Raw genomic sequence first — 22,433 nt, 5'->3', positions numbered from 1 at the left:
CCCACATTTCTAACGTTCATGGATATAGATAATTTGACATGGTTTAGTGTAAGATTTTTGCCCATCTTTTGGAAAATGCTGTTTTAAAAGTAAAGAAATTATCACTTTAGTAGATGGCTGCAGAGCTACACCATTTGCTATGTGACTAAAATACATATTTTCAATAGCTTTTAGTTGGATTCATATCTACATATTATGAAATCACAATTATAACAATAAAAATGACTTTGTCAAAGTTGAGCATTTGGGTGGGGGGGGGGGGGGGGGTGAATGGGTGTCCCTTATTTTGCCACACTGAAGGTGGCAACCCTACACTGATCTTTCCCCAGTCAGAGGAAGACAGATTCTATGCTTCAGTACATTGGTAATACGTACCTACAGCAAACACACACAGACACCTAGTGAGTCCTAACAGCTTTAACTCCCCCTGTTTTCTTATAATAGCTGTATTATCCAACATGAAGACACCACATCGCGAGTTTAAATAGAGTTAGTGGTCAATCTTCTTTTTTTTTAAAGTAGACACTGTGTTGATAACAAGACCAGTCAATCAGCTTTTTACTATTATGCCTATGTAAGTTCCCATATGACCAACATGGCCACCAGGAGGGATAATCCCTGGCACGTGACGTAAAAATAGCTAAAGAAGTGTAGCCTCTGTATTTAATTTTTAAAAAGTCCCTCGCACTTGCATACGGACTTACATCTTGAGGCAATCATTCCTCACAGTCCCACAGCCTGTGTTAATCAAATAAGGTGATATAAATACTATTACAATGTGAGATTTTATCTTGATTCGACAATCCATTCTCGCGACCAGAGACGCTTCTGTGATTATTCCTCCGCGCGCCATAAGGTTGCTGTCGACCGTAGGTTTGTTGAACATGGAGTGAAATTGTGTACTTCTGTGCCATCTAGTGGTTATGAAGCTGTCAAAATTAATTTTTATGTATTTTTGTTAGGAATGCACAATATCTACCAGCCTATATTACATAAATAAATATATGGCTGATACTGAATATTTAATTGTATATTCTATATTTACATTACCTCTGCATGCAGTCAGTCATCTTACACTCACAGTTAATATTTAAAATCACAAAAAACACTGTTCAAATTAATTCGGAATGTAATCTTTAGAAAATATTGAAATAAATGTTTAATTCTGTACATTACAATATTGTGATGGCATTTACAGTATTGTAGCATTTAAATGGATAATTTGAATATTTCGTTTTTTATTTATTCTACTTACATGCACTAAATTTTAACACGTCATTGTAGTAGAAAAATGTGGGATACAATAGACAGTTTATGAATATACACACTTATAGTTTGAATCAATCAGGCTGAACATCAGCAGAGCTCTTTCACTGGTCAACCAAGGTTGTTTTAAATATGCATTATAAATAAATTAAACTTGAGACTTGATAAACGTGGTTATTGTATTATTGAACAGCACTTCTGTGAAACAAATAAAGGGCAGATAACAGCTTTACAGTGTTTGCACCATGCACTGATCTTTATTGAATCTTTTTCTTTTGAAGCATTAAATAATATCATAATAAATAAAAGAAAAGCTATGTACATTGGCCAACAGAGAAAAGCAAACCAATCCAAAATGTCAAGAAAACATTTTTAGGCTAAGACCTGATTTAATGTAACAAATGTTTCCCTTTTGCACTCAACATGGTCTCCTGAAAAATATTTCATGCAACAAAGAAATTCCTATGACTGAAAAGTACATCAGATAAAAAAACAAAAAACACATTAATATTGGCATTAAAACAATCACTAAACAACACTTTTTTCTTTGTACAATGTGGCACCAACTGTATATAAAACACATGTCTTCATTTTAAAACAGAAATCAACAGCATTGGCAACTGCACACGTGTTTTAAAAACTTTTCCCCATGCAACAGATCTTGTGGTTTATGAAATAAGAACATGTGGAAGTAATGTGACAAATCTCAACAGCACCGGCAGAAATGTGTCTAAAAATCAGATCTTTTCCATGATGCAACACATATTATAAGCACTACTAAATTATTTTAAAAAGTAGGAGCTTTGATTGTTTTCACTGCAAGTCAGAGACTCGCTTACAAAAATACTTTTTTGTGTAAACTTTTCTCCAAAGGCACTGCAACCAAATGGGCCCAACAGTGCAGCGATCCAGAACTGTGGCTTCCCCTGAAGGCTGGCTGAACTGGGGCGTCCCGTTCCCTTTGGCCCTTCCACGACAATCATGCTACACTTGTGCTCCACAGTATTAAATCCTAATCCTACGACAATATACCATCTAATCCCATCTCTCACTGCCTTTAAGGCTGGTTTTATACATGTAATCGGATGTGCAAAATGTGGCACGAAAACACAATGACCGAAAGTACAAGAAACACTTTCTTAGTAAAGAAAATACTTTTAAAATGATCATAACAAACCCTTAAATACTACCTTTGCACATGCCCACGTTCAAATTGCGACTAGAAGAGGAACTATAAACCAAACTGACATCTGTGCATCAACTCTCTAAAGCAATTACACAGAATAACTCTTCCGAAGTAAGAAATAAATACCCTGTGCCTTCAATTATATTCCTAACAATATGCAAACAAGAGCAAAAAACGAATATAGTTTGCTACAGTATTCTTGAATGATGCATATTTATGAAGGCCTGCAAGGCACACATGCTAACATCTATAGCATGCTGCAGATCAGACCCTGCTACACACTAATAGAAGAAAAAGATCAAAATGATGAAAGGCAAGATTTCCTTGACAAGAACAGGCCATAATACTCCAGCCTCTGTCACAAAGAAATGTCTTCTGATGTCAGTTACTCCGTTTAGTTGCTTCACTGCAGAACACTGGCAATTTTGTACAATAAAAGACTGTGAACTGCTTTAAATGGTTGAAACGATCCATGTGTGGAAAAGAGAAATCCACGGAAACATAAAAACTGAGGTTTGTCCATGGAAACAACGGACACATAAATGTGCCATCTTGAAGAAAAGCAAATAAACTGCTGTAAGTAGATCCCTTTATGATTGTAAAAATAAATGTGTAAAATGTTTGCTTGCATTTCAAAATGTTATCTAGCTTTTTCCAAGGACAAATGTGCCTTCACTTTTCACATTTAATTGTAAAAAGTATTTTACAAAAATATTCTAAAATACTCTAATATGTGCACTTGCTTAATGTACAATACTTCCTTTTTTGTTTTTCTTGTGATACTTTCGTTTGGTGGATGTTTATTAATACATACAACTACAAAACTGAGGGACAAATGTCTCTTGCTGGGATTGTAACATCCATTCTGATCTACATCCATCCAAACTATAAGAAAAATACTGATAAGGTGATGAGTTTGTTTTTAAACCACTGTTCGGTATATTCAAAAATAACATTGTGCAGGCTTCACTGAGTAGGTAACCATCTAAATGTCTCTCCAAATTGACGATGAGGTCCACATACAAATACAAACAGTTACACATTTAGGGGGTTACTGGGAAATGGATTGAGTAAATGTAACCTGTGTGCAAGGAATGTATATTCACTACAGCATTACTTTCAATGCCCATAAGCTTCACAAAGACCTAAAGACTCTTTCACATGACTCGCATCAGCGTCCCCTCAATGCACTGAACCTTATAGTGTGAAGCATCAAAGCTACAGCATTACCCTCAGGACAGGGCAAATGTTAAAAGCGCAAAGTTTGCTGTGTCGGTTATCACTGATCTTTTCGAAGGGCAGCCAGTGACATAGTCAGCTATGCTTTTCATGCTTTTTCACCAGTCACAAACCCATTTATTAGTGACTATCGTGAGCTTTGACTTCAAAGGCAGCAGTCCAGGAAAAACATCCAAATCCCATTTCATTGTTTTGAAGAATTTTTTTTTAAGAAAGTTAAAAAAAACAGGCACTGGTAAATCATTAAAAAACAAACCTGTGATACAATGGTAATATAACTAAAAAGTGATAAACAAGTTATACAGCGAAATATTTGTGAAACAAATACTTTAGTACGGACATGACATATCAAAAGAAACATACTCTGGCCATGAAGTAAGAAATCATTCCCAAAACTTAATTTATGGCCATGATTTAACAATTTGGGTCAAATTGTCCCCGTGTTTTAGTTCAATTGTGGCCATGTTGTACTCTTATTTCATTTGTTCTAGTTAAACCATGGCCACGTTAAACTAATTCGCTCTCTTTTTTCATTTATTTAATCTGTTAATTGTCTCCCACCTTTTTGAACATATGTGAAAATGGTTGTAGTTCATGCAAGCTTTTTAAAAGAGGACTCAGAGCCGATTATTGCAGATGTGAAATCACTTCAAAAAAATTAACTAATCTTTAAACTAATTAAAGATAGTTTACTGTAAACCAAATGTACTGAACTAAAAAAATGTATAACATATTTTGGACTCTTAACGTGCTAGAAAATCAAAGGCATTTGCCTAACCAAGTTGTGTTCCAAATTTTAGGTTGATATCACAAAAATGTAGCCCACTAAAAGGATTTAAATGACAATTTCCATTGTGATGCAATTTCAAAACGGTTTTCACAGGATGAATTGAGTGTGCAAGCTTTCGAATGATACATCATTTATGGTGATAGCAAAGACACGTCTACCAAGCCACAGTTGTTTGTTTTGCACATTCGTGACAGACCACAATTATTCAGTATCGTTTACTGTGGGTTCTGTTGCCAAAGATAACCCCATAAAGCGAAAACAGCTGTGCAGGTGAACCCGACAACATCCACGCTCCGTCACTGCATCATCAAGCTACGTCGTTGTTGTTGTTGTTTTGAATAAGCGACTTCTAGCAGTGGCAAACGTTCATACTCTGGCTTTAACAGGTTAAATCATGGCCAAGATTGGACTAAAACAAGGGAACGAATTAGTACAGTGGCCACATTGAACTAATTTGCACAATGTGAGAACAAATTCTTAATCCATGACCACAATATCTTGTTTTCGTTCTCAGCACGTAATGTGCATGGCTGAGTGGAGAAAGATGCTTTTTGAAAGCAGATGACTCAATTTGAGTATCTACCTGCAGGACTTAAGTGGACCATGCGAACTAAACAAACATTGATCCTTTGGACGAGAGTCATGTGAAAGAGCCTTTATGAACAGCATAATGTGAAAAAGCCGCGCATTAGGAACCAGGCATCAGGAACTCCCATCACCGTGTTTATTGTGCTGTGAAAATAATTTCAGCACCCCAGTAAAGCTGATGATGAACATATCACTCATGTAACAACTTCTCTGGTTTGGAATATCCAAACAGTTTAAAGTCGGCTTCATAGAGCCTGTACAGCTCTTTTCTGAACTCCAATGGTATGCTGGCGAACCAATCCTGCTCCCAACTGCTGACCGTTCGGTTACGGTGACTTTGCGGGAACTCGACGACGTTGTCTACCCGGAGAATCCGCAACAAATGCTCAGCATCCTCATCCAAGGTCTCCAGCTTCCCCACGAAATCGTAATTTATCTGGCAGGGATGGCACAGACGGTAGATTTGCCTCCAGTGCTCATTGAAAGGCATCTCTTTCTCAGTGCTAGGATCCAGTAAATACCGAACGAAATTTAAGAAAGACGGTCGAATACCAGCGGCAAAAGCATCCACGACTGAGGCCGGGGGATCCGAGTAATTGCTATATTTTTTCAGCATGATAACAGCGAATCTCTTGTAGAAGTCCTCGTTCTCTTGTTCGAATTTGTTGCGATAGGCAGAGATAAGTCGTACAAAAGGATCCCTGACAAACAGAAACTTGGTGTATTTCTTAAGCTTGATTTTCATGAGGTGCCGTGAGAACTTTCCATAGCGCTTCCAGAACTTGTTGAAGGTGAAGTGCAGGCTACTGTTGTGGATGAGCTCCTGAGGAACATCTAGAGGGTCTTGGTAGGGCACGCCGTCCAATAACAGGCTCTCGCTCAACACGATCATAATGCGCTTCCAGTTTGTGCAGGCCACCTTGGGAACGTAACAGTAAATGATTCCGTGCCTGTCGTCCACAATGAGGTGATCCAACTCTTTATTGGGTATGTCATCAAAAGTCCTGTTCTTTCCAGGGAAGTCTAAAAAACTTCTGTTACTGCACACATCTTGGATCAGCTGCTTTCTACTCTCTTGCTTCTGTTTTTTCTCAGGGTCAATTGGCGTCAGATGGATCTTCCACTCTCGTCTCGGGACAAATTTCTCATCCGATTTCTCAGAGGACTGATTGTGAGGGTCTCCAGGGGGCGGTTCTCCTCTCACCTGTTCCGTGGGGTCTGCGGTTCCTTCCAAAAACTGGTTGACAAAAGCATCTATGTCCATCAAGAACGAGCTCTCTTTGTCTTCCTCTATTTTCTTTTCAGGGTCACGACGGGCCTGTGGAGAGAGGCGGGACGGATGGGGCCCGGAGATGGTTGTGTGCAGGTAAAAATTAGAGGCCCCTACATCATCCCAGTATATGATTATAAGAAGGATCATGAAGACGGCACCCAAGATCATAAAAATGCGGAACAGTCTCGATTTTCCCATTTTGGTTGATTTTGACTGAGAAAGTGCCATTCTCATCTCAACTCCATTACATAATCCACAGCCCAGACCGCATACATCATACTCTGAAGTAGAGGAAAACAAATCAGAAAAGGGAAGTCAAGAGTGTGCAAATTACTTGGCTCAATGTTTTGCAATATTGCGACTTTCATTATGCAATAGAAAAGTAACACTTCATATTCTCTTTACATAACAACATTTGCATTTCTTTCTGATTGGTTGGTCTTGATTGAGTGTTGAGTGTGATCACAAGTCATTTAGTGTATGATGTTTTTCTCTTTAACCATTTATGTACAGTCAGCAAGTGTATGATGGTGTAGTATATATTTAACCGGTCATAGCAAAAGTTACTTTTACATATAATTCATATTATTGACCAGACGTTTGTCAGATCTTTCTTATTGGATGCTTTAAGATAAATATTTTGATATTCATATTTTGACACATGATACTTCATGTCAATTTATTCAGACAGCAGGCCATTTTCACAAATTAAATCCTGTCAGGGATTGTTTGAGCATAATAACTGACTGACTGACATTATCCCTTACATAACACTGAGGGTGTTTTAGTTCAAACTGATTTATTTAATAAGTAATGTAATGTAACCTCTGTCAATGGTTATTTTGGCACACTGGGGCCTCATATCACCCTGAAGGGGTTTACAGGCTTCTACATTAAATATTGATATGATTATTATCTTCCTTGTAGGGAGTGCGGAGACAGAATACGAACGAACACAACTACATAGGAAACAGCAGTGATGAATGTATTGTTGGAACAACAGACCTATAAATTAAATTCCTCTGGAACATTTGGCGTGACAAAACAAGAGGCTGATAACGCACAGTTATTGGCTCGTTTAGTGATTGTGAATGGCGTCACAGCACAACACAAAATGATATCGGCTACAAACAGTGCTTGCATAGTAACGTTAGCTAGCGAGGCGTAGAAATAATAATAATCACTAAAAAAACTGACAAATGTTTACGAGCTACAGAACACGTGTGGATTTTTCGATGTGTGATTTTTTATTTAAATACAGGCGTTATTACTCGGAAAACTCAAAGTGAACCGCTAACGTATACATTTGCCATGCCCTCGCGTTCATTTCAAAGGCAAAGGCGACCCCTCACATTCAGCTGGACACAATGCAGCTCTTTGACACCATCTCTGACTGTGGGAGGAAGCTGCAAACATTCGAGGTTATCCGTGAAAACTCCTCCTAAGCCATTCATGTAGCAGCTATAGATACTTTTTCTACTAAGCAGCTGATTCCGGTTAAATTGGATGATACGGTGTCGATGATTGTTTTTTAAATTGACAACATGACGATATGAATTCAAATCTAGAGCAAGTGCCCACACCACTTTTTTCCATAGGAAGTCGTGAAGCTACTCATGCCTGGGGTTTTGTAGATCGGTTGTGTGATTCGAGCACACGGAATTAAATGAGTAACGTTACTATGTTTAGAATTATATGGTCGAAATTATTGTGTAACGTGTCCAAACGTGGTTGTAACGATAACGGTCTCACCTCATAGCAGGAGTGTATATTTCTCGGCAGGCAGGCAGACGGCGTCAGCTGAGGAGGGATGTGCTGCGCGCGGGGTGTTGACACAGCAGCGCTTCAGTGCTCCGCGCAGATATCGCGAGATCTCTGACTGTGAACGCAAGGTTCTGCTGCTGATAGTTTTATCAACACAGCACTCTTTCGCTTTTTATATTTTATAGAGAAAATATCAGATAATTAAAGGTGTCAGAGAATAACGAGTTTCACCTACAATAGTTTCTGGCAAAATGCAACAGTGGGAAACGCTACCACAATACAATTTTGGTTTCTAGCCAGCATCAAAAATGATAATAATTCTAATTACCATATTCAGCAATATATATATATATTAATATGTGTAGGCATGTATCTTACCACATAAAATATATTTTAAATGAATTAAATTAAGGCAGGGGGTACAAACTAAGGTTGAAAGACAACCTGAATGCTAAACCATAATACTAAATTGATCATTCCTTTATATTTACTCCATTTTCTAAAATCCCTGATATTGTTTCTGCACAAAAACCTATTATTGTGCAAAATACACTATTAACTAAAGTTTAGTAAGGTAGAACTAGCAAAAGTTTCATCATGTATGTTTGCTTCAAATTCAACAATAGAGGAAAACAACAAAGACTTAAATTTCAGTTCAACTTTATTCCCTTGTTGCACATTTAATATCAGGTAATCTGAATGGAGGAGGATACAGACCACTGTAGTGCCATCTTTGCACACTAGAGTACAAGTTTGCCTTTTGGAAAATCTCAGGAAACAAAAAGTTTTCCTTCGGTGAATTGATGTAAAAACAGTTTATGGCATTTTGTGCCATGGTGACGCCCTTTGATGAGGTAGACCAAACCAAAGGCAGAAACAAGAACACGTTACGATCAGATCCACCAAAAGCAGGCCTGGATGATGTTGGCAGGGCAGATTCTCCCACAGCTGGATGATTTTGTTAAAAAGCAGCAGTCAACAGTGGCACCAAATTCTCCTTCTGCAGCGACCAGTATTAAAAGGCACTTGACTGATGATAACAAGGAATACTCTTATGGGGGGATCCCTCAATTTGCCACGCTCCTCCACTAAAAAACGGATACTGAAAATAAGAAAAACAATATAATTACTAATGTGCCAAGGTATTACACAGACCATATCAGAGTAATATTGTTGCACATGCAGTACCTGCTGTTGGAATTACAGATCTCCGATGGGAATAATTTCTTCATTGATGAAAAACTCAATGGTCTCTTCCTCATAATCATCGATGTTGCTGTCTAGCTCATCAGTGTCCACACCTAGAAAAGATTAGAAAATCCAGTGATGACTAGAATATAGTGTTTAAGCCTAACTCAACCTCTAGGTAGGACTGTCACAATAATTACATGTTGGCAATTATTCTGTTGACAATTAAATGTCATAACCATCACAGACTGAGCCTTGTTGCTGTCATGTATTTTTGCCACTTGTTTCCATTCACCTATTTTTAGGCACATTATGGGATATTGCATAAAATAAAAATACTGGATGAACAAGTGCATATATTCTAAAAATGTGCATAAACTTAAGATCAACTGAGGCGGTTCAATTTGTTATCTGATAAGACGACGTGCACAAAATAATGCACTAGTAAATAATAAAGAGGGAAAATAAAACATTAAAAGCAATAAAATAAAGACTGCTAGAGTATACCTGAACGTTTTCCTTTCAAGAGCTGTGAATGATTTTTCTCTTCCTCGTCTTTACTGTTTTATTATTACCGATGATGACATCGCCCAGATATCTTTTTAAAATTTAAGATGTGGTTTGTCCTGTCTGTTTGATTCCTTAAAGGGATAGTTCACCCAAAAATGAGAATTAGCCCATGATTTACTCACCCTGAAGCCATCCTAGGTGTATATGACATTCTTCTTTCAGACGAATACAATTAGAGTTATATTAAATGTCCTGGCTCTTCCAAGCCTTATAATGGGAGTCAATGGGTATATGATTTTGAAAGTCCATCAAACCCTATTCATCCATGATAAAACTGTTCGAAACGGCTATGCAGGGGTTAATGAAGGCCTTCTGAAGCGAAGCATTCGTGTAAGAAAAATATACATATTTAAAACATATTTAAAACGCCTCTCGCGGTTCAAACAGGGCTGGGCAACCGCGTTCGTCATTACGCTGTGCATAAAGTTCAAGTGTTAGTCTTTTGGCGTATGTCGACTTGTGTATGGTTGTCTGCCGGAAGCTAGTTATTTTAGTCGATAAAGTTTTAATATGGATATTTATCTTACACGAACGCATCGCTTCAGAATTCCTTTATTAACCCCCAGCAGAGCCGGTTCGAGCACTTTTATCACGGATGGATAGGGTTTGACTTCCAAAATCATATATTGGCTTCCATTATAAAGCTTAGAAGAGCCAGGACATCTTTAATACAACTCTGATTGTATTCGTCTGAAAGAAGAATGTCATATCCACCAAGGATGGCTTCAGGGTGAGTAAATCATGAGCTATATATCATTGTCAGCAGCCATATCACCCTGTAGCCCAAGACTGGTTGCCCACTGTAACTAAGCTGGGCTGAGCCTGGTTAGTACTTGGATGGGAGACCTTCTGGGAAAACCAGGTTGCTGCTGGAAGAGGTGTTAGTGAGGCCAGCAGGGGGTGCTCAGACTGCTCACCCTGTGGCCTGTGTGGGTCCTAACGCCCCAATGTAGTGATGGGGACACTATACTGTCAAAGATAAACCGAGGTCCTGACTCTCTGTGGTCACAAAAAAATCCCAGGATGTCTTTCGAAAGAGTAGGGGTGTAACCCCGGCATCCTGGCCAAATTTGCCCAGTGGCCTCTGTCCATCATGGCCTCCTAATCATCCCCATATATTAATTGGCTTCATCACTCTGTCTCCTCTCCACTAGTAAGCTGGTGTGTGGTGGGCGCTCTGGCGCAATATGGCTGCCGTCCCATCATACAGGTGGATGCTGCACATTGGTGGTGGTTGAGGAGATTCCCCCTTCTATGTAAAGCGATTTGAGTGTCGAGAAAAGCGCTATATAAATGTAATGATTTATATATATATATATATATGCATCCCGCCCGGCGCTTTGTTAGCCCTGGCTCGACAGTGGAAAAGCAGCTAATAAAACTCAATGCTGGACAGAACGGTTCTCTGCATTAGTTAGTTACCTCCTCTAAGATCAAGGCGGAGAGGTCTCTGCTCTTGGTATATGTCTGCGGCTCTCTCACGGTACTTGCGATACTCATCCATCATGGCACGTCTCTTGTCCACCAGTTCCTGTAAAGCACAAGTCACTCATCTAAATTTGAGCACCGAACTTTGATCCACATGTAAATACTGTGTGCATCCTAGAAAAACAACATCATCAATCGCATACCTTTGATGCTTTAGACTGACTGAGACGATCTTTCTGCTCAAAGATCTTGGAGTATTTCTTCAAGTCCTTCTTAATGAGCTGTGGGTTTCAAAAGGCGAGGTGGGATTAGAGTTCACACTGAAGGGAGTTGACAAGAGTAATGAAAGTGACCCTGCATCTGACCCCATCTCACCTTTATTTCCTCTAGATTCAGGAGAGAGGGAGGACGGGGCCTCCACAGCAGCTGGCAGAAGCGTTCCTTGTTGGTCTTCTGCAGCAGACGGCCCTGGAATGTCCACAGCCAGAAGGCGTTGTCCACCTAAATCAAAAACATTTTATACAAAAAACACATGAGATGCATTCCCAATCCAAACACATTAAACAAAAATAATAAATATGTAAAAAATAGATTTTAAAAACATTATTCTTTGATACAAGTGTTTAAATATACACTACCATTCAAATGTTTGGGGTCGGTACGATTTTTTTCCAAAATTAGTCTGAAGTTTCTTACGGTCACCAAGGTAACCAATAACTTTCTATTTGAATATATTTTAAAGGAGAACTCCGGTCAATTTTAACATTGAGCTCATTTTTTTGTAAATTTGGAGTGCTGTCAATACAGAGAACAACGACAAAAATCGGTGTTGCCTACACCGTGTTATTTTCTTTAAAAAATTTTGAATCATCTAACATGGCTGGGCACTTGTATGACACATCAAGGATGTTAAGAGGCTAAAAGCAGGTTTAAAACTTGCCCCATTGAAGTCAACAGGGTGCAAATTTTAAAAAGAGGATAACACGGTGGAGGCAACACCGATTTTTGTCGTTGTTCTCTGTACTGACAGCACTCCAAATTTACAAAAAAAATTATCTCTATGTTAAAATTGACCAGAGTTCTTCTTTAAACTAATTTATTCCTGAAGGAAAAGATGACTTTTCAGCAGTCATTACTTAAGTCTTCAGTGTTACATGATCCTTTAGAAATCAGTCTAATATACAGGTTTGCCGCTCAAAAAACATTTCTTATATTAATGTTGAAAACAGTTGAGCTGATTTATTGTTTTGTGGCCATTTTTTCAGTATTATTCGATTCCTTCTGACCTCAAACTTTTTGACTGCAACTGTTATTTTAGCCATTTTTCAATCTAAATCAGTTAAATCACCTTGTGACTCCACCAGGAGACAGATGTCACAACATATCTTCCAGTGGGATCCCATTCCACATCTGAGGCCATGTAATGCTCTGCGATGTTCATCATTGTGCAGTCTGACGTGTCCACAAAAGCAAGAGCTCCATTCATGCTGCAGGACGAAACATGTCAAATTATACAATTAAACCACTTTAAAGATAAATGCATACAAAAACCACAAATTTTATTGAGTACAGACCTCCTCAACCCAGCCAAGACCAAAAACTGCCCCTGTGGACTCCAGAAGATGCTGTTTGCCTGTTGCTTGTCAAACATTTCTGAAACAATACATGTTGGGGTTAATATTTAGATCATGCACATATCTTAAAAACTACTTGTCAAGAGAAATGCGTTTACAATGTGAACACTCACTTATTAAGTCAATTTTGCCATTGTTCTTCACATGGTAGAAAGATACACTGATTCTGGGAGATTCACCATGTAGCACAGCAAATTTGCTGCCATTTGGTTCCCAAGCAAAAGCAATGATGCCCTCTGTAAGATGGGTAGATAAATCAGAACCAAGAGTAGGGGTAAAAGACAGTCAGAAAGAATAAACGGCAACATAATCCTTGCTTTACCTTTCATCTCCACCACATCCACAGGTACCTGCTTCTCTCTCATTCTGAAGATCTCAAAGTTGGTGACAACACCCTGAAGTACAAAAAGAATTGAGAAAAATCCATGAAAAGGAAATGTTTAAGCTTAACCTGGCAGTGCAAATTCAAGACAGCTTTTATACCTGCGTTCCTTTGGGTGTTCGGTCCACCTTCACGCAGAGATAGTCTCCATTTTTCTGCCAGTGAAGTTTACAATCCACAACATTAAACAGGTTGCGGACTCTGATCTCGTTCCTTGATGGAAGCTGCATGAGTGTCACCCTTGCTGGGATGTCCTTATCCTCAGGAACCCAGAATGCAATGATGTTATCACCAGGTGACCAGGAGAAATCCCTATGGACATTGCATTCATTTTACATTAAAATATACATTTTAAAAAACACACATCAAACAAATAAATAATTCAGTGTAATGAACAGTGATAGATATGGCGCAAGCCTTTTAAAAATATACAAAACTTTTACACTTTCGGGATAGTGCTTTTTTATTTTTTAAAGAAATATATACCTTTATTCAGCAAGGATTCATGAAATTGATTAAAAGTGACAGTAGTAAAGATGTTTATAATACAACAAAAAAATCTATATAAAAAAAAATGCTGTTTTTTTTATTTTCTATTCATCAAAGAATCATGAAAGAAAAAAAATAATGGTTTTCCCCAGAGTATGAAGCAGCACAACTGTTTTCAACATTGATAATAATAAGAAATGTTTCTTGAGCAGCAAATCATCATATTAGAATGATTTATGAAGACTCATGTGACACTTAACACTGAAGTAATAGCTGCTAAATTCAGGAATAAGCGTCACATGATTCTTCATAAATCATATGTTGCAATATTACTGTTTTGACTATATTTTGATAAAATAATTGCAGACTTAGTGAGCTTACGAGATTCTTTCAAACGCATTGAAAATCCTTACTTTCAACTCCAAACTTTTGAACGACAGTGTATTTATTTTCTCAATTGTTTTATTTTACTCACTTAATTCCGTTTATCTTCAAACTCTTCTTGTCCAAAAGACCCATCGACTACAAAAGGAGAAAAGTTGATTTGGTAATTAAACAAATGGATTTTTCAAACTTGTCTCTCTGACACAAGATACTTACAGGAGTCTCATATATGCTCAGTGTGTCCTGCGTCATTCGGGCAAAGAACTTCCCATCTGGACTCCACCTGAGCAGAACAAGTTTTAGATTAAGTAATTATATTCCAGTTCGACTATAATTAGACAAATTAGTAACTCGTGCCATGAAAATGAACTCAAACCACACTTACTTGAAAATTGGCCAGTGGGCAGAGCTTTCACAGTGGAAGCCTCTTTTCTTCTGTCCTGTGAGAACATCCCAGATAATAATCGCCTGCGGGTCATCTTTAGTGTCCATAAGCGGGCTGAACGTGACAACATATCTGAAAACACCAATTACATAAAAAAAGTGTGTTTAATAGCATGAAAAATAAAAGAATCATCTAAATGCACAATGTATTGCTTAATAAAACATTAAACTAGCATAACATTTTTCAAAGACGCATTTAAACATAAATGGAGTAGTGATTGAACAATTCAACTGCCATTATTTGGCTACTCAGATTATCGCCATAAACTAAATTGTGCAAGTGCGTTTTTAACAAGAGTTAGTTTCTAGGTGTTAGTTCCGAAATCTCTAAATAATAACTATAGTAATAATAATAACAATAATTTATTATGCTTTTCCATTTTTGTGAATTGAGAACACATTATGTACAATAGATTTCAATTGTATTTTTTATATACAAGAACTCATTTCAACACGGGAATATGACATACCTCTCACAGGGAGAGAAATCAATGAGCTGGACCCCCTGATGACTGAACCTCTGAATCTGCTTGAACTTCTCACCACCCCACAGAGCAATGCCTCTCTGATGGAATGTGGCCAGGTAGGTGCCTTTTGGAGACCAGCGCACATATGTCTCGGTCCAGCGCTACAAGCAAAGTGTAGAAAAAGATACTGAATACAATATACATGGTCACATGGTTATATTTTAAAGATTAATGGGTGAACGCTCCTAAAAAAAAGTTGAAACTCTTAACTCACCGCTCTCTCCTCCACTTCAATCGGCTCCTTCACATCATTAGCAAAAATGCCTGTTCTTTCACCGGAGTCATAGATCACGCTGTACTGATCACGACAGTCAGAATCCTCCAACCAGTGACGCAGATTTCCCTGAGACCAAAACACCAAATATTAATCAAGAAGCATATCAGATTTAAACGCATACAGGATAGCCAGCACTGGATTACACACAATCAGAAAAGTTAAGAATAACTACTCACAAAATCTTTAAAGGGCTGCTTCTCAGGAGCTTCCCACTCATCACAGATTGACATGTACCTATAGAAACGAGAAATTTGAGATTAGTGTTTGTCAATATCATGCATTTGCTGACATTTGTTTTCTTTGGCCGATAAGTGTCAGAAGCAGGGCTTCTATCAGGAATTGGTGCTCCTCATTTGGGTAGTTTTTGCAGTATTCAGATTGATATATAGACTAAGCCTTTTTAATCAAATTTTTGAAGGCGGATTAGCGCCATGTGTTTAGCGAAAATAAAAGAAAACATGTAATTCTATGGTGTTACCACTAGATGCCTGTATAGCTCTCTATGGAGAGGCTTTTGAATCCTCTAGAAGTTTTTGGACAAAATTACTTTTGAGATGTGGGTTTATGTATTTTTTAGAAATTCTCGAATACTACTTTTTTGTCAAAGTTTATAATAAAATTTTTTGATTTGAAGTGTTCACGTTTTTGCATTATTATTATGTCAAATCTGAATGCAAAGCATTTTGTCACAAGTAACATTAAAATTCAATAAAAATAAACAAGAATGCATCATCACAGCTTAATCCATCTGGATCTGATCTCATTTCAACCTCTTATTGTGTGTGTGTGTGTGTGTGTGTGTGTGTGTGTGTGTGTGTGTGTGTTTTGCACTCTTGAGGTTTCAGAGTTTCACCCCTTCATTGCTATGCACTTTTTTTTTCAACATTGTGGCCGATTTGTAGATTGTACTCAGAATTTTTGTTGATTTCCCATTCATTTCTTACGGTCGGTCATTTTTCACCAAAGACCACAACTGTGACTTTGTTTACAACCACTTAACACTCTCCACCCCTGAACACAGCCAGACTTATTCACACAGCTGGGATATAGACACTGTACTGGGACATTCATAACCCCTTTTTCCTTTATCAGCATAAAGTCATAAACGGTTTAAGCATAAACCAATGTAAACACGGCATGTAAACACATTAACCTGCATTCTGTTGGCTTATTGAAGTGTGATTTATGATAGGAAAGATTCCTTACTGTGGATTTAAGCGAAAAAATATATCACAAACTCTGGTCTCTTTTTTGACCAAAGAAATGATAAAAATGTGTTGTAATCTCATGCAGCCGAAGTAGAAGTGGTTCAGTCAAACTGCTGCATCTGAGAGGATAATATACGTATATGTATTATATAATATAATATATGTCCGAAAGTTTCCCGCTTACATGTTGGAACACTTTTGTTTTTAATGCTTTATTTAATATCACAACCAACATAACAAATGGAGTATTTGTAGTCAGATACACAAATTATTATACAATACCCTGAATGCCTACCGGAAATACCTTGATTTATTAATAAAGTCTTGTAAACACTGTTTACTTGCATTTCGTTACAGGTTTGCATGTATACCGGAATGACAGATTATATAATAAGCTGTTTTTGTGAGTTATCTTATTGGTGGGCATGTAAATGTGCCGTTTATTATATGGGCGCACTGCAGTTTTGTTGTCTGAGGCTTTAAATGCTTAAGCTTTAACGAGCAAGATGGATTTTGATTGGCTGTCAATGATTCATTGCTCATAAGCTGGAGAAAAACATTTTTGAAATAGTCTCAACATTATCGTTCTTCTGTGCCATTTCCATTATAATTCTGTGAACTCTAGTTTTAAAAATCAGTCTAAATTGAAGAAACTGCATAGTTAGCATTTTAGTTATCGTCCTTGTTGTGAACGGGCCTTTACTCTCTTAAAATTAAATAGTGTGACATCTTCTATATCGATTAGGGCTGCAACAAACGATTATTTTGATAATCGATTAATCTAACGATTATTGGACCGACTAATCGACTAATCGTCGATTATATTGACGACTAATCAGTAAGTTTGGAATGATTATTCAGCCTTTTCAATAAGTTAAAACATTGAGTTAAACATATTATAATCTTAAAAAAAAAAATCACTTCAGCTTTTGAAATGGTGTTTTAATGAACTTTAATGAACCTCCAACTAAACAGGTCAACAAAAATAAATCAGCTGCATTGCAGACAAAAATATGTTTGAATGTAAATATCTCTTGGCAGCAGTATTAAGAGCTTTATTTCTAAAACCAAGTGTTCAGTTAGTTTAATGAAAAGCAGTAAGTAACTCGTGTCCTTTCTGCACTGGCTTTTTTGGATTTTCAAATAAGTGCTAAATTAAAATGAAGGAAGGTCAGCATATCAACATGTTCACGTGACAAGCTTGCTCTTTTTTGTGAGCAAATGTTTCCTGGAGCTGAGAAGATCCGTTCTGCTGGAGTGGATGTTGCAGGAATGCAAAGAAAAGATCTTTTTTGCAAAGAAAAAACATTTTATTTTAACTCTCTTAGTGGTTAAACTGTTATTTAGTCATCATCTTTACTGGGTGTTTAGTTTGAAATCTAGAAGCAATTCACATGAAGGTAACAGTTTAATTTGTAAACATTAATGTATTTACTAACATGAACTAACTAATATGAGCAGCACATTTGTAACATTATTCATTTTTGTTAACATTTTTGTTCATGTTAGTTAATTGTGTTTATATTAATGTAATAGCTAACGTATTTACCTAATAGTGTTACAATAATAAAAACAGCCCTGACTCCTAAGCTCGATCAAGCTTTATTCTATGCAAAATAAATAATCACATTACTGTATTTATATTATCATTTTTAATATTATCACTTTTATTAATGGTAGTATTGCATTCTCTAATAAAGAGATTTACAACTAGTTAGTTAGCTTCACCTGGAGATTGAACATCACCTCTCACCGGCTCCTTTTGATCCGGGATGCTTTCTCTTAAGTGCTCCAACATATGTTGTGCTCCCGTGAAACGCAAGCTCAGCCTTGCATGTATTGCACATGACAGCATTTTTAGTTGGCAGTTTTGTGAAACTTTCCCACACCTTACTGGTCCGAACTCGTTTACACTCCGCCATAATTCGCCGTTTATTTACTGTCTATGTAATTCGCGCTGTTTTTTCTTCTACCGCAAAAGCATTTAACGGCTGCATTACACTCTAGCGCTACAGCGTCGTAGCGGTCAAAATGCGATATTGCAGGCCCATACATTGGTCACGTGAGATCAAACGACTACTCGACAACAAAGATATTTGTCGACAATTTTTTATTGTCGACGTTGTCGACAATGTCGACTAATCGTTGCAGCCCTAATATCGATCACCTCTAAAATACTGGATTCAGCCAAAAAAAAAAAAAGTATTGTCGAACACTATTTTAGATTGCAACAAATGTTGTCACAATAACAGCACAATTAAGGACAACATACTTATCAAAGTCCGTGAACAGATTGACACGGAAAGTGTGCTGCTTGTCCAGTTTGTAGCCATCGGCGTTCTTGACGGCTTCAAGAGCGTGACTTGGTGCAGAATACTCCAGGAAAATGTACCTGTGAAGATGAAGCGCATTGATAATGAATTATAATCCAAAGACTGACATAATACCACCCTGCTTTATCAAATAAAGAATCATAAGTCAGTATAAGCATAATAGGTTATACAAGTACAGTATCAGTGCATTTATTTTATATAAACATATCCATTTAAAACAGTAGGGCAAGCAGCAATAGACGTATAATATTCGCCATATGACAACGATATCATCACTCAAGCAAACCAAAAGTTAACGTAACGTTACCCCTTAGTCTTTCCGTCTGCGTCTGGATAGAATTCATTGGTGATTTTGCCGAACTTTGAGAAGATCTTGTGAATGACGTTCCTGAGTTTCTCCAGGCGTTCTGGTCCAACCTGAGGGACATTATCAACCACAATGACCGAGTCGATGCCGTCAGCCTCCAGAGGTTTATCCTTCAGAACATCCTCCAGCAGCTCTGCATACAGATAAACCACCCAATAAAGACCCTGTCAACATCTTAAACATGCTGTATGGGTAAACAAATGTTACAGCACTGCAATGAACTTTCTAGAATCAAGCTCAAAACAGCTGCGGACTCAATGCTGTGTGTGACACGCGCGTCTATTTCCCTAAAGCTGCTACGATGCTTTTGTCATGCTCGCGCACATACTGAACGTTAATAAGAGCGCTTTAACCGGAATAAAACGCGTTTATTCTTAAACAGGGTAATAGTGCAGCATCAAATGTTACTAAACAGTTAATCCCAATGGTGTTCGCGTTAGTTCCAGGCCGACATTTTCAGCTTTAGGGGTTAGTGTGCGACTCGTAGCCTGTTAGCAGGCGGGCTAATATAGCGTAGGCCTCTCTTACCCTGATCACTGATGTCATCCACGAAATCCTCCGGATCGCTGAACGAAGGCTCTTCTCCGTCGTCATACTCCATTTCGGCCTCCATATTCTCCGTATCTCGCATTTAGAGATCGATTCCTGTCAGTCCGGGCTGGTGAGAAGTCGGTGGTAAATTTTACTGCAGTAATCCAGAGATTTTTCTCACTCGGCCATGTGCAAAGCAACCGGCGCCAACCACTGCGAGCGAGAGAAGGACCGTACCATGTGTACGGAGAGCGGGTGAAGCCTCTTGGTGACTGTTTAGTATTCATGTACAACACAAATTTAGGAGGAATATAACATTTCTAAATTAGAATAGCAGTATATGTCCTTATAATCCATACCGTCTGTTCAAATGTGCTAAATGTGTCGTTTTACTGTGAAATGTGGAATGCTTAACCCCTTTTATAACAAACATGGTCTTTCCCTGTGCTTATCTCTCGGAACTTCCTGTTCATGTGACAAGACATCCCATCTGAATAGGCGTACTTCACTACTGCAATGCAATTGCAAAAAGCTGTATGTCAAACTGGGACTTCATTTGCAAGCCCTAGTAATAGGATGTTCAGAGAGATATGCGAATGGAAAGACCAGACCACGTTTGTCATAAGGGGTCAAGCATTCCACATTTCATAGTAAAACGACACATTTAGCGCATTTGAATAGCAGGTTATAAGGACGTATACTGCTGTACTGCATTATAGCATACTGCAGTATACTAAGGGTGCATAAAAGGTTCGCATGTCACATTAAATAGTAAGATAGATAGATAGATAGATAGATAGATAGATAGATAGATAGATAGATAGATAGATAGATAGATAGATAGATAGATAGATAGATAGATAGATAGATAGATAGATAGATAGATAGATAGATAGATAGATAGATAATATTTGATGGTAAATTAGTCTGATAAGGATTTATGGTGCACAAGAGTTTTCCAATAACATTAAAATTCACTGAGGGTAAAGCCTACTAATGATCTACAAATGAGACCCTTTAATCTTTGAGGGGCTGGAAACATTACAAGAGAGTAATTTTTCAAATACATCCTCAGGGCATGACAGCAACACACAATTTATGTCTACATGATTTTGTTCATTACCAAAACCTTAAGAAGCTATTTTATTTGGATGTTTTCCAGCTGATTATACTGATTGAAACTTACCCGTGGCAGTCAGAAACACACCACACGGAAACTATTAAACACAATAGGGGATTGTTATGTATTGAATAAGCACAGTGGAGTATAAATATATATCTTATGCTACTCTTTTCATGAACTGTGGACCTAAACCACAATTCAACATCTAATGAATTGTATTCACATCTGTGTGAAATAAGCTGCTGTTCCATATAGGTATATTTTGGGGTGTAAAGATACACTTGTTTAAAAGTTTCTGATACATAAATACTTTTTGGTAGAAGGAGGACAGAGCAACCTCCTCAAAGAACCTATACCAGTAATTTATTTTCAACAATGTTGGTTGTTAAAAGCTATTATTTCAGGACCTGAACCAAATAAATCAACTCTACTTGTAACTCATTCCTCTTTATACTGTTTTTTGAAAAAATATAAAAAATTTGTTTTATGTTTTTGACATTTAAATTGTAATGTAATTTATGCCTCTGATGGCAAAGCTGAATTTTCAGCATCATTATTCAGTCTTCAGGGTCACACATCCTCCAGAAATCATTCTGATATAATGATTTGAAACATTTATCATTATTATCAATGTTGAAAACAGTTGTGCTGCTTAATATTTTAGTGGAAACCATGATCCATTATTTTACTTTACACACCATGAAAGATTTATTTGATGAATATAAAGCTTGAAAGAACAGAACAGCAGGCCTATTTATTTTAAATATAATTATTTTCTTACATTATAAATGTCTTTATTTTAATTTACTTTCATGAATTATTCAATGCATCATTTCTGAATAAAAGTATGAATTTCTTTATAAATAAATTAAAATGATCAAATGAAAGGTCAACTATTCTTTTCTGAGGTGCAAAAACAATGAAGTTGATATTGGACATAATATAACAATTTTATAGAAACAAAAATGAATTAAACAAGCATCATTGTATTTTTAAATTCCCTTGTAATATTGAATATCATGTTCTAAAACCAAAGAGATTTATAGGACAAGGTGGGGGTCGTTAAAAAAAAAGACACTTCTTTACACATAACCAATAGGGGGCGCTCTTGTTACAAGGTGTTTGAAGTTCATATTGGTTTTGTTGGGTTGGTGAGAGATTTCCCAGTCATACAAACAAGAGTCAGATGATTTGTTCTGTCTGTACAAACTCTGGCCATCTGCACAGATTCGTGTCCTTCCAGCAAAGTTTTTGCAGTTGCGAATAGATTACTAACAGTAAAATTCCCGTAGGCACATCTTTTCCAGCTAATGTCAGAGCTGACATTTTCTCTCACTTCTTTATTCTGGGAAAATCACTTTTGGATGTGTATTTGAAAGCCCAACACATGCCTAGCAGGCATATTACAGTTTTTCTCGATTGCTTAAACACTATAACCAGGC

The 22,433-nt window shown here is 37.4% G+C and overlaps 2 protein-coding genes across 2 annotated transcripts; both read right to left on the bottom strand.

Annotated features, from left to right (window-relative positions):
* Nucleotides 1–1,503: 1,503 nt before the first annotated feature.
* Nucleotides 1,504–8,254, bottom strand: chst12a (carbohydrate (chondroitin 4) sulfotransferase 12a). The gene is made up of 2 exons (XM_079613430.1): nt 8,095–8,254; nt 1,504–6,623 (listed from the first exon to the last, which is right to left on the bottom strand). The coding sequence occupies exon 2, from the start codon at nt 6,574–6,576 to the stop codon at nt 5,260–5,262; it is 1,317 nt and encodes a 438-aa protein (XP_079469556.1). The 5' UTR covers nt 6,577–6,623; nt 8,095–8,254; the 3' UTR covers nt 1,504–5,259.
* A 495-nt stretch (nt 8,255–8,749) lies between these two features.
* eif3ba (eukaryotic translation initiation factor 3, subunit Ba) lies at nt 8,750–20,539 on the bottom strand. Its single transcript, XM_079587341.1, has 19 exons — nt 19,866–20,539; nt 19,278–19,470; nt 18,910–19,029; nt 15,606–15,663; nt 15,367–15,495; nt 15,096–15,253; nt 14,567–14,698; nt 14,398–14,464; nt 14,273–14,319; nt 13,410–13,620; nt 13,249–13,321; nt 13,040–13,162; nt 12,867–12,945; nt 12,641–12,779; nt 11,668–11,793; nt 11,496–11,573; nt 11,287–11,395; nt 9,295–9,407; nt 8,750–9,208 (listed from the first exon to the last, which is right to left on the bottom strand). The coding sequence occupies exons 1-18, from the start codon at nt 19,966–19,968 to the stop codon at nt 9,307–9,309; spliced, it is 2,046 nt and encodes a 681-aa protein (XP_079443467.1). The 5' UTR covers nt 19,969–20,539; the 3' UTR covers nt 8,750–9,208; nt 9,295–9,306.
* Between the last annotated feature and the right edge of the window lie 1,894 nt (nt 20,540–22,433).

Source organism: Phoxinus phoxinus, assembly GCF_949152265.1.
Source record: "Phoxinus phoxinus genome assembly, chromosome: 1".
Lineage (NCBI taxonomy): Eukaryota > Metazoa > Chordata > Actinopteri > Cypriniformes > Leuciscidae > Phoxinus > Phoxinus phoxinus.
Note: the sequence above shows the minus strand (reverse complement) of the source record. Positions and strands in the feature narration are given on the sequence as shown.